At 31.6% G+C, this 16,362-nt stretch overlaps 1 protein-coding gene across 1 annotated transcript; it reads left to right on the top strand.

The window, feature by feature from the left end:
- The first annotated feature begins 11,306 nt into the window (after positions 1–11,306).
- LOC129892382 (probable protein phosphatase 2C 58) lies at positions 11,307–15,188 on the top strand. The gene is made up of 5 exons (XM_055967951.1): positions 11,307–11,511; positions 13,462–13,716; positions 13,888–14,164; positions 14,579–14,733; positions 14,827–15,188. Exons 1-5 carry the CDS (start codon positions 11,476–11,478, stop codon positions 14,962–14,964), a joined length of 861 nt encoding a protein of 286 aa, XP_055823926.1. The 5' UTR covers positions 11,307–11,475; the 3' UTR covers positions 14,965–15,188.
- The last annotated feature ends 1,174 nt before the right edge of the window (positions 15,189–16,362 follow it).

Raw genomic sequence — 16,362 nt, 5'->3', positions numbered from 1 at the left:
GTCAATTTCTACCCCACTTCCTATTAATTTCAAGTTATCCTCAAGTATGTGTCCTAGTAATGAAGCAGAGAGGATGGAGATGTCTAGAGTACCGTATGCATCAGCAGTGGGAAGTTTAATGTTCGCCATGGTATGTACAAGACCTGACATTGCACAAGCAGTGGGAGTGGTTAGTCGGTACATGGCTAATCCTGGAAGAGAGCATTGGAATACTGTTAAGAGGATCCTGAGATACATCAAGGGTACCTCAGATGTTACAATGTGTTATGGAGGATCAGACTTTACTGTTAAAGGTTATGTTGATTCAGATTATGCAGGTGATCTTGATAAAAGCAAGTCCACCACAGATTATGTGTTTACTCTTGCTGGAGGAGCTGTAAGCTGAGTTTCAAAACTGCAGTCTATCGTGGCTACATCTACGACGGAAGCAGAATATGTAGCAGCTACACAAGCTAGCAAAGAGGCAATATGGATGCAGATGTTATTGGAGGAGCTCGGACACAAACAAGAGAAGATTGCTCTATTTTGTGACAGTCAGAGCGCTTTGCATCTTGCAAAGAATCCGGCATTTCATTCAAGGACAAAGCACATACGAGTTCAGTATCACTTTGTTCGTGAGAAGGTGGAAGAAGGCAATGTGGATATTCAGAAAATTCACACTAATGACAACCTGGCAGATATGTTTACGAAGCCGATCAACAGTAACAAGTTCATATGGTGTCGATCTTCTATTGGCCTAGCAGAAACGTAACATTGCAGTAGTTGGGTAGAAAGGATGGTGTGAAGACTTAATTGATTCTCAATTAAATCTTCAAGTGGGAGAATGAAAGTCAATAAAAGTTGCTGCAAAAGGGAGTCAAGAATGGCTGCCAATCTGCTGCAAAAGGGAGTCAAGAATGGCTGCCAATCTGCAATGAAAAATGTATACACGTTTTCAGCAATTAAGTCTTCAAAAGCTGCTGGCTTCTTTGACAAACGCGTAGAAAATTAACGCGTAAATTTTTTATGCGTTTTCATCCTCCTATAAATAGAGGGATTCCTGTCCTCATTTAAATCATCCCAGAAAGAGAGAGTAAAAATACAAAGAGAGTTTTACACCAAGATAAATATTGTAGTCTTGAGTGTGCTCTTTAGTAGTTGTTCCTTTTATAAGAGAGAAGTGTTAATTGTTGTTTTCTCCTTGTATTTAAGAGCTGTGTACTCCATATTTTATAGTGAGATCCTTCTACCCCGTGGTTTTTCCCTTCTATCATTTAGAGGGGTTTCCACGTAAAATTCTCGTGTCCAATTTATATTCATTATTTTCATCATATCAAACTATAGTTGTGGTGCTTCCTTCCCCCAACAGATAATACCCTTCCAAAAAATCTATATTTATCAAACTATCTCTCATTTGGTTATCGAATATATCTCCCAAATATATAAATATAGTATACACTTTCCCTCCGTTTCCATTTTTAGTTTAATACATTTATATTGATTAAAAAACTTCATATATATGTTTTGCTTTATGTTTTAATTTTAACTAAATATTTAAAGGAAAACTACGTAAAATTGACCCTTTAAATAAAGTATTTACCATTCCATACCCCTTCCCTAAATAATTTCTTTATATACCTCTTCGGCCAAACTAATTACCTATGTACCCCTTTAGTTATTTTTAAATTCGTGTGATGATGTCATGCTGACGTCAGTGTCCATCCTACATGATACCGATAGGGTATCAGATACCGATAGAGTATCACAGAGGATTAAGCTCATTCCTATATGATATCGATATGGTATCAACATACCGATAGAGTATCACAAAGAATATATTTACTAATTAGTTTAATAAATAAGATTGTGATTTTAATAATATATATATATATATATATATATATATATATATATATATGTATATCTTCAATATTTGTATGAAACGATCCTTAATGACACCATATCAGTATATGATGGTTTCATGGGGATGTAGACGAAAAATTGAAGTAAACATCAATGATACCAGACAGTATATAAATATATTGTGGTGGTATCATTAAGGACTGAAGCAGCCTCAATAATACTATATCGGTATATTGATACTGCAATGGTATCTTGCTCGCGAATCTCATGCTTTGTGGGTAAGAATTGTAAAGGGGTATTTGTTTGTAATTATTTTGCTTTTATGGGGCATGACTTAGTTTTTCCATATTTAAAACTATTTATATATCTAAATAATACTAGACACAAAAAAAACTTATATTGATCTTTTTTGTTGTTGTAATTTTACATTTTAAATTATTTTTTCTTAAAAAAAGATGGTCCAAAGACAATTTGTTTATCAAATACTAAAGAAGCACTTTTCAAATGAAATTGTCAAATACAGATTGCTTCCCTTCAATAGTACTCCTCTAAAAAGCTACTTCATTTTGTTAGAAATAATGCTTCTCAAATAATCTATTTTTATAAATTGTCCAAAGAAGAATATAGTAACTTCGTTCCGAGCATCTAAAACCAAAAAATAATCGATTATATATATATATATATATATATATATATATATATGTGTGGAAAAATATTTTGCTTACCTCACGAAATGCGCATGAATTGAGTTTGTTTCTTTCTATGAGTTAGCTATTGTGAAACTAATTTTTTTTTTATCATGCATTGCAACAATAATAATCTCATCCAAATTGAATGATCACAACAGCAAACCACAATTCACGGACATTTAATTAATAAATCTCCTCAACAATAATCTATAAAACTATGCTACCAATATTGTGTCTTTCCAATTAAATGTAACAACAATTAATTAATATGGGAGCCAAGAAAAATCTACTATTTTTTCTTACAATTGTATTAATAATAAGTCGATGCAATACATTAAATATACATCGTGATACAGTCGTTTGCGATTATGTCGCTTCTTGCTTCGCTTATTGCGAAGTTTATGTAGACGGGAGAGCTAAGGATCCAACGCGCGAATGTTGTTACATGTTAAATGCATTGAATAGAGAAATAAAACATGTACGCGATGGGGCTCGTAGGTATTGTTACTGCATCGAAGAATTCAGTAATAGCCTCCATCATCAACCTTATCTTCAGTATCGTATTGTAAATATGACTAATTTCACTTAATTATTCAAACAAAAAAAATTCCTTCTGTAGGTGGTTTTAGATATTTTTTTATGATTTTTTAACTAACAATTTTGTGGGTTTTTTTCTTCTTTTTAATTTAATTTGGTGCTTGCAGGGTAAAGTAATTGACGTGTTTGAGGAAGAATATATGTTCTGATCTAGAGTCTGATGCTATATAAGTCAAAATATATTTATTTTCTATCTTATCCTGAACTTTGTATTAGGAAGTATAAGTATATTGAAAGTATAATGAATATATGTAACTTTGTGATTTAAATTAATGACAGATCATTCAAATTTTAGATATAATAGATTTTGAGTTGAGTTAATGGATTTCCCAAAATGTATATTTAATTTTATGTATGTAGGTTTTTATAGGGCTTCTTAGTAACTTTATGGGCAACATAAAAAGAAATTTCAACAAAAATGGTTGTATGTATATGTAATGTATCGATATTGTATAAATAGTGTAAATATATATATATAATATATAATTATCTATCATATATGTATATACATTCATATACGTTGTTTATATAATATTTACATATACATATTTTTTTTCCAATTTCAGTCAACTCCAATCTTTTCTAAACAGTCCCAAGTTTTAGATTTGAGCTTCTCTTGATATCTTGATTCTTTTAATATACTATTCACGTTTGTGGTACGTCAAATTTTAAAATCAAGTTTGAAGCAACTTTAATGCCTGGAAGAAGAAGAAGAGGAGGAGGAGGAGGAGGAGGAGGAGGAGGTAGTGAAGCTTTAATGGCTGAAGAAGAGAAGGGAGAAGAAAAGAAGGAGGAGGTAGTGAAGCTTTAATGGAAGAAGGAGGAGGAGGATAAGAACAAGAAGGCAGTGAAGAAGAAGAAGAAGAGGACGAGGAGGAGGAGGAGGAGGTAGTGAAGCTTTAATAGTTGAAGAAGAAGAAGACGGGGGAAGGGAAAGGGGAAGAAGGAGGGGGACGAGGAGGAGAAGGAGGTAGTGAAACTTTAATGAAAGAAGAAGCAGGAGGAGGAGAAGAAGATGAAGAAGCAGGAGAAAAAGAAGAAGAAGGAGGAGAAGGAGAAGGAGGAGGAGGAGAAGGAGAAGGAGGAGAAGGAGGAGGAGAAGAAGGAGGAGGGGGAGGAAGGGGGAGGGGGAGGGGGAGGAAGGGGGAGGGGGAGGGGGAGGAGGAGGAGGAGGAGAAGAAGAAGCAGCAGAAGGAGAAAGAGAAGGAGAAGGAGAAGAAGGAGAAGGAGAAGGAGAAGAAGAAGTAGAAGAAGGAGGAGGAGGAGAAGAAAGAGAAGAAGGAGAAGGAGAAGGAGGAGAAGAAAGAGAAGAAGGAGAAGGAGGAGTAGAAGAAGAAGAAGGAGAAGGAGGAGAAGGAGGAGGAGGAGAAGGAGGAGGAGGAGAAGAAGAAGAAGGCAGTGAAGCTTTAATGGCTAAAAAGGAAGAAGGAGGAGAAGGAAGGAAAAAGAAAATAGAGTAATTTTATACTAAAGGAAGATGTGTTTTTGGTGGAGCTCTCTCTTCAACTAATTAGGAGTTGTTTGAGTTATACGATGTTGTTGGATTGTTGTATCATGAAGGGGACAAGTTAAGAGTTATATAATTGAATAGGTAAAGAAACTACAACAAATAAAAAAAATGCGGTAATTAAAGAAGAAGAAGGAGGAGGAGAAGGCAGTGAAGCTTTAATGGCTGAAATGGAAGGAGGAAGAGGAAGGAAAAAGAAAATTGAGTAATTTTACATTGAAGGAAGATGCTTTTTGGTGGAGCTCTCTCTTTAACTAATTCGGAGTTGTTTGAGTTATACGATGTCGTTAGGTTGTTATATCATGAATGAGACAAGTTAAGATTTATATTGTTGAATCGATGAAGAAACTACAACAAATAAAAGATTTTGCGTTGTTATATCATGAAGAAGACAAGTTAAGATTTATTTTGTTGAATCGGTGAAGAAACTACAACAAATAAAAGATTTTGCGGTAATTATTTAGCGACAATAATATAATTGCCACTATATATATATATATATATATATATATTATTTAGCGACAATAATATAATTGCCGCTATATCTATATTATATTTAGCGGCAATAGAAAATATATATGGGTATTTATAACCAATATTCTATAAAAATGTCGCTTAAGTCTTTAGCTACTCTGAATACAATGACATTAAACTCAAATTCCATTAAATGTTTTTGCGGTGATAACTGTTGACGTTAAAAGGAAAATCTATTATCGCTAAATGTCTCTTTTATTATAATGAGATATACCGCAATAAATTTGAATTTGCCTAAATAAAACGAAATATCTGCATCTCTTCCTCAATATTTATTTATTTATTTATTTTTGTGCATTTTTTTCCAACTGTAATTTATGGTATAACCACATATATTACAATCGAATTATTGATTAAAATCCTCAAAACATTAGCAAGCCAGTATTCTCACCCAAATTGAATGAATCACAACTGCAAACCACAATTCACGGATGTACAACTAATTAATAAATCTCCTCAACAACAATTTATATATATAATAACTATGCTACCAATATTGTATGTTTCCAATTATTAGTAACTACAAATAATATGTCAGCCAAGAAAAATCTACTAGTTTTTGTTGCAATTTTTCTAATAATAAGTCCTTACTACTATGCATCAAGATTACTCCGTGAAGATGCAATTTGTGATGAAGTCGATGCATGCTTCGCGTATTGCGAAGTTTATGTCGATGGGATTGCGGCAAACCCGACCCGCGAATGTTGTGACAACTTACTTATATTGAATGGTAGAGTCAAATATATAGATAACGGGGTTCGTAGGTATTGTTACTGCATCGAGGGCTTCAGTAATAGTCATTATCATCATCCTTATCTTCAGTCTCGGATTCAAAATATGACTAGAATATGTGGTATTCATCGTAGCTTCCCCATCTCGGAACACATGGACTGCTCTAAGTACGTATACCTTCCCTTATTCTATCTTTTGGGTACGTATTTGTAACTAACAAAGAACTTTTTTTATATAAAAAAAAATGTGTTTGCAGGCTTTAGGAAGAGATCACTTGCGTTTGTGTAAGACTAGCTGCTGTTCTCTGGAGTCTCATGCTATATATTATATAGTGGCGGAATCAAAATTTTCACTAACAGATTCAAAATATGAAAAAGTAAATGCATGAAGAAGTTACAGGAGATTCAATATCGATTATATATACATAAAAGATAATTTTAAATATGTATAAAGAGTGTAATTTTCTGTCAAAAAAAATCTGGATGAATCCCTTGAACCACCCCTATATATATAGATACACACCGGTTAGAAAAATATTTTTATGTTTTATGTTTTTTCTTTTACTGATCGAACTTTGAATTGGAAGGAAATGATATGTGTATTATTTCAGAGTGTGGCAAAATCATACTCAACCCGCCCAATCCGTTTAAGTGTAATAACCCGCTCATTTATTGTCTCAATCCATTTCAACTCAATCCATTTCACCTCATTAATATTGGGTTGATATGTAACCCAAATTGACTCATGAGAAATTTTGTCAAAATATTTTTAATTTTTTTATTAATTTGATATGTTGTATACAACTATTATAAAGAAAAAATAATTTTATATGTACTAAAATATTTTAAAAGAAGAAATAAAATAATTAAACTTAGTAAAAAATTTAAAAGAAATGTAGCTTTGCTGATTTTTTGAAAATCGTCACTTGCTTATATTCGTATTATTTATCCCTTCATTTTAATTTGTTTGTCTTATTTTCCTTTTAAGTCAGTTTTAAAACAAAAATATTTATTATTTTTTTTAAATCTTTAATTTCAATTTTCCACATGCTAAGATTAAAATTAAAAAATATTTTGATACATGATCATGCTTAGTATCATAAAAATCAAAAAATTTCTTTTCAGTATTACAATAAATTAAAGAGGGAGTAATTATTAAAAGTACATTTCGTTGTCCAACTTGTAAATTTATCGTTGACAATAAATTCAAAATGCATAATTCATGCATGAAAGTTGGTGGAACATATACACAAAATTAAATAAATTCATTATATCTGGACCCATAACTTAGACCTGTCCCAATCCTGATATTATCAATCAAATATGGCGCTTATAAATACTCATTGTTTTAAATTGACAAATTGCAAGGAGACAAATTAAATAAAATAAATATATCTAATATAATTTTATAAATAAATTTTGAAAAAAGTGATAGATACACAATTTTCTTTTTATCAAAAAAGACTGTTTTGATGGACCCGACTCAATAAAAATAGCAAAACAAAAGGAGCCAAAACAGATAGGTTAATTATAAAAGTTAATTAAACCATACTATCAAATGTTTTTTTATGCATATAGTTCTGTGGATAATATATTTTAATATTACGTATTTCTTTAAGTTTTACCTTCCAAAAGTAGGTGCCTTCAATATTTTATTGTGCTAGGTGTAAAAAAAAAAAAAAAAAAAAGAGAAGTTTCCTTTAAGAAAACATTTGAGTTATGCAGGCATTTGATTTGGTGTATCATCATTGTATTATTCTAATAATAGAAAAGTCAACGATTGGCAATTTGGCATATATATAAAAAATACAATGGAATGCACACGTACGTTGGTGTTTAATTTCTAGCAATTTACTCTCGTAAGTGATACGACAATAGCATAGTGAAAAGGAAAAATAAGATATACTTAAATTTTACTCATACGTTTATGAGATAGAGAAGTTGATTTTGATAGACTTTCGACTCAATTTTTTTTATTATTAAAGTGGCATTGCAAAATAAAAATATAGCAATAAAATAGTAAAATACAAAATAAATGAAATAATAAATAATAACACACATAGTAGAAGAAAAAACTACGAAATTACTAAATAATACTATTAATTAGGGGTGTACATGGACCGGGTTGGTTCGGATTTTTTACAAACCAAACCAAACCATTTGTGTCGGGTTATTAAATCTATAAACCAAACCAAACCAATAAAAGTCGGGTTTTTCGATATCAATTTTTCTCGGGTTTTTCGGGTTTTTTCGGGTTTTTCGGGTTTCTCGGGTTTTTTGGGTTTTTTCGGATTTTTTCGAGTTTCTCATAGTATCTAATAAAAAGCACAGAGCAGTGCTTCTTAAAAAGAGTTCTAGTACAAAATATCAACATATAAGATGGAGGCACAACTCTGTTTGAAGTTTTAACTTTATAATATAACTTTGTAAGATAAGTTTTTTTTGTATATTATTTAGATGAGCTACTCAAGTCCAAATCTAAATGTAAGAAAGAAAACAAAAATTATGAAAAAAATTTTAAAAATATTTATAAATTACATTTTAATAAATATTTTTATGTATAACATAATTTAAAAGTAGTATATCTATAATCGGGTCGGTTTGGATTTGGTTTGACTTTTTTTAGTTAAAACCAAACCAACCCTATAATGGTCGGGTTTTTTTTTCAAACACCAAACCAAGTCAAACCAAACCACTAGTCGGGTTTTTTTTCCGATTTGGTTCGGTTTGTCGGTTTGATGCGGTTTGTCGGTTTGTCCTGTACAGCCCTACTATTAATAGTGAGAAGAGGATATGGGGAAGTTTAGCCCCCTACCACTCCTGCATATAACGCAACAACACTCGATTATCTACTAATCTTCTCTTTCAATTCTTGACCATCACACATTTTTATCGAGAGTCATGTACTCCTTCAATTCCTTCCCTTTTTAATTGTCATTATAAGGTTAATTTGGCACAATCCTTAAGAAAAAATTAGTTAGAAGTGTTGTTTGATTAATATATCCGTTATTAATTATTTAATTTTTATCTATATATGCGCATTTTAATTCTAGAATAACTAATGTTAAGGGCAAAGTTGAAAAAAGATAGTTAATTCTCTTTTGATTGTTTAAATTGACAATTATTTTGGAATAAATATTTTTAATATACATGACAACTAAAAATGGACGAAAGAAGTATTAAGTAAGTTGAAATTGTGTCAAATTTTGTCTAAGTTAGGGAATTAATTCCATTGCATAAACTATTTCCTTTCTATTTTCAATAATTACATTTATTGATTGTGTTTCTCCATCTATTAATGTTTTCGGAAATGACAAAACATGCATGATATTGTTATATATAAAACGGTAATTTTTTTGAGAATATTGAATAAAATTAATATCATATAATGACTCTAAATAGGATAATATGGAGGTCTAAGATTAGGGTGTAAGTTTAGTAAGTAGTTGAAGGTTGTCTAGTTTTTTTATCACTATTAGTATTATTACTCTCCTACTATCTTATTTTTTTGTTTTTGTTATTATTATTTTGCTCCAGTTATCATTTAATGCAATTGCTATTGTTCTTTACTCTTTCCTTTATATTCGATTTAGCTTCTTTAGTATTGTATTTTCTTTACATATTGATTTTGATACGCTTTACTTGAGATGAGGGAGCCATCAAAAACGTCCTCTTTACCTTTGTAAGATAGAGGTAAATATGTACACCTACCACCTTTTCAAATTTAAAGATTACACTGAATATATTATTATTGTAATAATTCGACTATAAAAGTATATATAAATTTTGAGGGCAAAATGTCAAACGCTAGATATGATGAACACAAAGCGCCCACCAAAGATGATTCTATTAGAAAAACACGTTTTAATTTTGAAAATTATTTGAAAGTATTTAAAATTATAGTTAACAAAACACCATATATCTAATTATTTTTGTATTCTGTACCTAAATGTTAGTAATTGTGTGTTCTTTTTCGTAATGTTTGAAATTCTCATAATGTGTACATAGTTAATAAGGTCTGTACATTTTGTGTGCCACTTTTTAAAATGTACGCGTAATACTTTTTTTTGATTTTTCATTTGGTGTTTGGATCCTCGATAAAATTTAGATCATGCACTACAGATTTATTCGGAGGTGACGCTTCCAACATAATTTTTTCCAAACTCAAAATTTGAACCTGAGACATCTGATTAAGGGTGAAACAATCCTACGACCAAAAAATATCCGTAAATATGGGACCTACTAGCTCCAATTAGTAGCGTTACTTTTTGGACCAAATAATTATTAGCCTTTTGAAGGCTCCAACTTGTTAAAATAGTAAATAAATTGTATCATAAAAAGTACTATTAAAACAAGAAACAATGAATCATTAGAAAAATCAACATTAAATTAAAGAGATAAATTGTTAAAAACACACTTAAACTATTTTTTTTTTGAATTTCATACCTAAACTATTAAAAGTGTGAGTTTCATACCTAAACTATCACAGACTTAAACTCACATTCCAATAGTTTAGGTATGAAATTCACATTTCAATAGTTTAGATATGAAACTCACATTTCAATAGTTTAGATATGAAAATCAAAAAAGAAGAATAATTCAGATGTGTTCTTTACACTAATCTCTAAATTAAATATGGTTAAGCCAAAAGATAACTGCAGATTCATTAGCACACAAAAGAGGAATCAATTGTTAATAAGAATAAATAATAACTAATTATATATTTTTTTTCTAGATAATTAATTTGTGTGTGCATAATATAAGGTTAAACTTTGGAGCCACTAGGTGTTTTTTATTCTCTAAAGACTGATTTATAAATGAAGACGGCCCTTAAGATAGATACAAATAAATAGATTGTGTACAAAGACACCATGGATTTGGCATTTTTTTTGTAAAATTAAAATATTACGAGCTTTTTTTGTTGATCTAAGTTGAACTTAATATTAAAAAAATATATGCATTGGTTGTTAAAATATTAACTTATTAACTAAGGAAATTGCTTGTACTTTTTTCTGAATATTTTTACATATTTAAGATATTTATATGATATAAATTCAAATATTTTTTAAAAAAATTAAAATAATAATTCTCTATATAAATTGACGTCGAATAAATTATAATTAGCAATTTATCACATCTTAAAATAATAAAATTAAATTTAAAAATATTAAAGTACACAAATTCATTTAACTTAATATTAATTATTTTTTAAAATCAAAATTTTTAATACGGTAACGTTGTATCAACGAGAAAAGAAGGTGGGGGGGTCGGCGAAAACGCGTTGCGTTATAGAGAGAGACATTATTATAAAAGAGAAAATAGGTATATAAATATTATTTTTTTTTAAAACGCGGTTTTGAAATTAAAAAAAAAAAAAATCAAGCCCTCAACTTTTCATTATTATTTCACATGGTCAAGTCAATTTATATTTGCACATATCTTATAGCCCACTCTCTACTGTTTCCATATTATTTTTCATCGTAAAGTAAATAGTATCATGCTTTATATATCATCATTCAAAAATACATAACTACAAATTTCACTTTTTTTTTTTCTGTAAAATATTTCAAAAATCATGACTGGAGGAAGAGAAATCCTGCACAAGATGAAGGTCTGTTATCTCAATTTTTGTGTTAATTTCAAGTTTGTGATTTGAGGGATTATTGAGTTATTGTTGAAGATTTATGAGAAATCAAAATCAGTACTATGGAAGAATTTGAATTGTTGTTTATAGGGAACACGTCAAAAGTTATAGATCAGTGAAGATTATGCCGTAGTGATAGTGGATAGTGCCTAGGCCTCAATATTTATATGTTGATTTTATTTGTGGTATTTTAACTGTAATAATAGATTATAGTAGTAGCAAATCAGTACAGAAAGGTTTTAGTTTCTGCAATCACAAGAATAGAAATAACCTATTTTTTAATTTGGTTTAAGAAGTGTGGATTCCCCAACTTGTTTGGGATTGAGTAGTAGTTGTTGTTGTTTGGATGGAACATTAAATTTAGGGAAGGAAGTTGTATAGTTTAAGTTTTGAAGATATTTAGGGAACTTGGTAATAGGCTGTGCAAAATTTTAGCTAAAGCAAGGTTGGAACTTTATTAGATCAGAGATAGTGAGGATTGTATGTTGCAATTAAGACTACTATGATTAGAGTGGTTTAGGGATCAGGTCATTTGGGGAGTGAGGGAATTCACTCAAGTTCAGCTGAATATTAGTAGCTTTTAACTGGATTAAAAGTCATTTGAGGTGATTTGTTGTCATGTGACTAGGAGTTCACGAATTTGAGCTGTGGAAACAGTCTAGTGTTTCTTTGCACAATTGACCCTTGTGATTTTTCCCTTTCTCGGATCCTGGCCATAGCGGGATCTTGGTGCACCGGGCTACCCTTTACAATGAGGTGAATTGTGAATGTCTTTGTTGATGATTATGTTCTTAGAAGCCTTCTTGTCATTGTAAATTTTTTAAACTGGAATCAAGAGAAAGCAAGTGGGAGAAAGTGAGGGGACATTATTAGTATTTGATTGGAAGTGTCGTGCAGAATTGGAAAGAAGTGGGACTTCAATTATTCGATAGAGAGGCTATAGAACATTTCGTCGATGTTGTTTGTTTATGTGTTAGCTGGTATGCTAAGTGCACATACATCTGAGCTTAGTGCTAATGGGCCAAGCTAGTTCGAGGTCAAATTTTGAGAATTTTGAGTGCATTTTTCTCCTATTTTGGTTTCATGACTTCTCGTTCCTTCCCTTTTGCTGGTTGGGGATGAAGGACGATCGAACAAAGTAAAGTGCCTTAACTTGATCTTTGGCTGTTCATTGTGCGAGTTCAGCTGCTATTTGCAGATTATGTTCTGCACAGTCATCCTGATTAGCAAATAGAGTATGACGAAGCAGTCATTGAACTTGTGTTGTTGATAGAAAATCAAAGTTTGTTTTCTTCAGTATGAACATATTTGCATATAGGGTGTATCTAGGACATAAAGAGACTCTAATGCTATCCAAATTGTAGATTTATCATGGTACCTTTTGTTGTGTACATAATAATCATTTTCTTCTTGCTGCATATTAGTTGGTGACCCTCTATCTCGATTTTCTTCCAATTCGACAAATCCTTATGTTAAAATGTGTTGGATCCTTATTTGTCATTATGCAGATAAGAATTGAATCTATATCCTGGCCACGAGTATTTAAGAGATAAAATCATCTTCTAATTGTGCAATACACAACAATCATTAATGCTTGCACCGATACGCAAAAAAATCATTAATGCTTGCTGTTATAAAATTTTGTTTTGTTACTATATTTGAATTTACGGTCGTGCTTTCCTTTGATGAGTATAATAAGATGGATAGCAACTGAATAATCAATTCCTATACCTTATGAGAAGATTGATATTGCAATACTGCTGCCTATAACTGGAAACGTGATTTCAGGCGAAGTTTTGGTTGCCACTGGATTTGGTCTCTAATTTTAATATCTATCTTTATGTGTATCTGCAAATTGCCTCTCATGCTGAAAGGTAATTGGTGTACTGATCAAGGAGTCTCTGTTCTCAAACTCAGGAAAAGGCATGTTTTATTCCTTCCATGCCAGACTCACCAGATACAAGAGGCAAGGGCGGAGCATCAAAGCGGATTACTCACGGTTCCCACCTGGTGAAGGGAAAGTCTAATCATGCGATGGAAGATTGCTTAGTTTGTGAGTTTAAGCAAGTCAATAACAACGAGTTGGGCCTATTTGCAATCTATGATGGACATATGGGCCATGATGTAGCTAACTACTTGCAGACACACCTGTTTAACAATATTTTGAAAGAGGTAATGCATAATTCACAAGAAGAGTTCATGTTGTCATGACTCTGTGCTAACTCACTTTTTGCTACATTCCCGCAAAGTTCTGCTGGTCTTTGCTATCATTTTCTCTACTCTGTTACTCCTTTCTTCTTATTCTATCTTTTTCTTTCATGCATCACCTGTCTCTGCAAGCAGCATGACGTTTGGACGGATACTGAGAGTGCAACTCGGAGAGCTTATCATAGTACAGACAAAGATATTCTGGCAAAAGCATTCGAATTGGGAAAAGGAGGGTCAACTGCAGTTACTGCAATGCTGATCAATGGTCAAACACTTATAGTTGCAAATGTGGGAGATTCTCGAGCAGTCATATCCAAGAAAGGAGTTGCGGAGCAGCTATCAGTTGATCATGAGCCAAACAGGGAAAGGGAGATAATTGAAAGCAAAGGCGGATTTGTTTCAAACATACCAGGTAGCTTACATTGTTAATGATTAAAGTTTTAGTTAAAGTGGTTTAGATGATTTCACTCTCTCACGGTGATACTGCTCCATTGCATTTGACCGTTTAACTTGATTCTCTACTCTTCATGCTCAAACTTCAAAGTTCGTGATATGTCAAAGTCAGCCATCCATCTCATTTGTTGGTCCTGATGATTTAGAACACTCTCTTTGCTGCATTAGAGAGATATTACAATAACTGTTGTAACTTTGTGTCTTCCCACGAAGAAGAGGGGTTTTGCCAAGAAAATTGACCTTGTATTCACTGATTTCATACAAAGCGTACCAAGTTAAATATGCAGTTGATGTAATTCATTCTCTAGCCATAAATTAAGTGGTTCAGCCAGTATATTACTTCACACAAAGCTGATAGTTTTGAATTTTGTAGGTGATGTACCTCGTGTTGATGGACAGCTTGCTGTTGCCAGGGCATTTGGAGACAAGAGCTTGAAGAGACATCTTAGTTCAGATCCAGATGTGGCAATTGAACTGATAGATAACGACGTTGATCTCATTATTTTGGCAAGCGATGGTCTGTGGAAGGTAAGTGATGTTCCCTTAAATTACATATCTTGAGGAGGATGTTGTATTTGCTCTTGTTGGTCGGTTGTTGACATTTGCGTCGCCTATTTGTAGGTTATGTCCAACCAAGAGGCAGTGGACTGCATTAAGAACATGAAAGACGCGAAAGCAGCTGCTAAACATTTATCAGAAGTGGCGATTTCAAGGAAAAGCAAGGATGATATTTCCTGCATAGTTGTAAAGTTCCAGTGAAAGTAAGTAAAGTTGGGTTGTACAAAGGTTTTTTTGATATGAAAAAACACTTTCCTGCTGAACAGTGCTTTGTTAAGTTGAAAATATTTCCAGTGAATCAAAGATCAGTGGCATCCAGACTTTTTTCCCTTCGTAAAATGTATTCATTGCTAAGTACTGTATATTCATTTTCTTAGACAAATATATTACATTTCCTCTAAGCAGAGTCTATTTGTTCCTCAAAACTGTTTCTGTTAACCTAAAATAAATAATTGTTCAAGAAAAGTACTTAGAAATACAGATGTTGAAGAGTTCCTTTCCCAACTTCTAGCTGAGCTAATTCATTTTTGAGCTTGGTTTGCTTACTGACTTTTAGGGGCCAAGGTGTATAAGAAATTAAGAATGGTGTTGAATATGATATATTAGTAATTTCAACATTATTAATGCTTATATTAGTTAGATTGAGATTATTTCTTATGTGGTATTCAGTTTGGTGTATGAAAAATAATACGCATTTAATAATTTCTAAAAAAAAATATTTACCCTTCACAAATATGGTGGAAATGACGTGGAAAAGGTTTTTGAGGGGTAAAGTCTATATACACTATATTCTTTCCAGACCTCATCTATAAAGATAGGAGAAACGTCTGTATATACTTTACTCTTTCCAAATTTTATATGTGTGATTACATTGTTACACTGAATATATTATTATTATTATTATTATTGATCATTCACTAAATAATTGTCTCAAAAAGAACCAAATGATGAAAAAATATGAGCTTCATCTTTGTTGGGCCTATCACTCGATGTAAAATCGAAAATATTTGTACCAAAATCGGCCTGACTCAAACATCAAATATAGAGATGGGAGTTCAAAATTCAAAGTCCACAAGCTCGATGTGAATATGATATAATCTAATATCCATCTCTAGGTAGTTTTCTATTTTTCTTGGTGCACACATGTTAAAAATAATGAACTTAATCTCATTTGTCTATGATATTAAAAACAATTTCACAAAGATGAGAAAAGTTTAGTGAGTTATCATTCAACAAGTTTTATTTATTACAAAACTGATTCTCATAGTATATCAGTAAGGAGATGCAGGAGGCAGAAAATAATAGATTTAAGGAGAAGTCTCAAATTAAAAGAGAATCGAAAAGAGCTAATTAGACAGCTAATGACACATTTTCAATTCATCAAAGGACTTGATCCTAGATTAAAAAATATGGAGATTGAAAGTTACAATAAATCATTAGTAAATATTCAAGCAACTTATCTCTTTCCAGTACGTAGTAGAGCTTGGTTTTACGCTAAAACACATCTATGCTCATTTTCTATTATTATGAGTTTCGTCTCTGAATTAATTATTGACAAACTTAAAAAATACTAGATTATTTGACTAACTAAATTTGGAC

This window comes from Solanum dulcamara, chromosome 6 (genome assembly GCF_947179165.1).
Source record: "Solanum dulcamara chromosome 6, daSolDulc1.2, whole genome shotgun sequence".
In the NCBI taxonomy this organism is placed as follows: domain Eukaryota; kingdom Viridiplantae; phylum Streptophyta; class Magnoliopsida; order Solanales; family Solanaceae; genus Solanum; species Solanum dulcamara.
The sequence above is the reverse complement of the archived record's forward strand: the minus strand, read 5'-3'. Positions and strand labels throughout refer to the sequence as shown.

Excerpts from the sequence above, each read along its gene's own strand:
- LOC129892382 (XM_055967951.1), top strand. The coding sequence starts at position 11,476 with ATGACTGGAGGAAGAGAAATCCTGCACAAGATGAAG. Across the intron at positions 13,717-13,887 it reads TTAACAATATTTTGAAAGAG|CATGACGTTTGGACGGATAC; the intron begins GTAATGCATAAT and ends CTCTGCAAGCAG. Across the intron at positions 14,734-14,826 it reads CAAGCGATGGTCTGTGGAAG|GTTATGTCCAACCAAGAGGC; the intron begins GTAAGTGATGTT and ends GCCTATTTGTAG.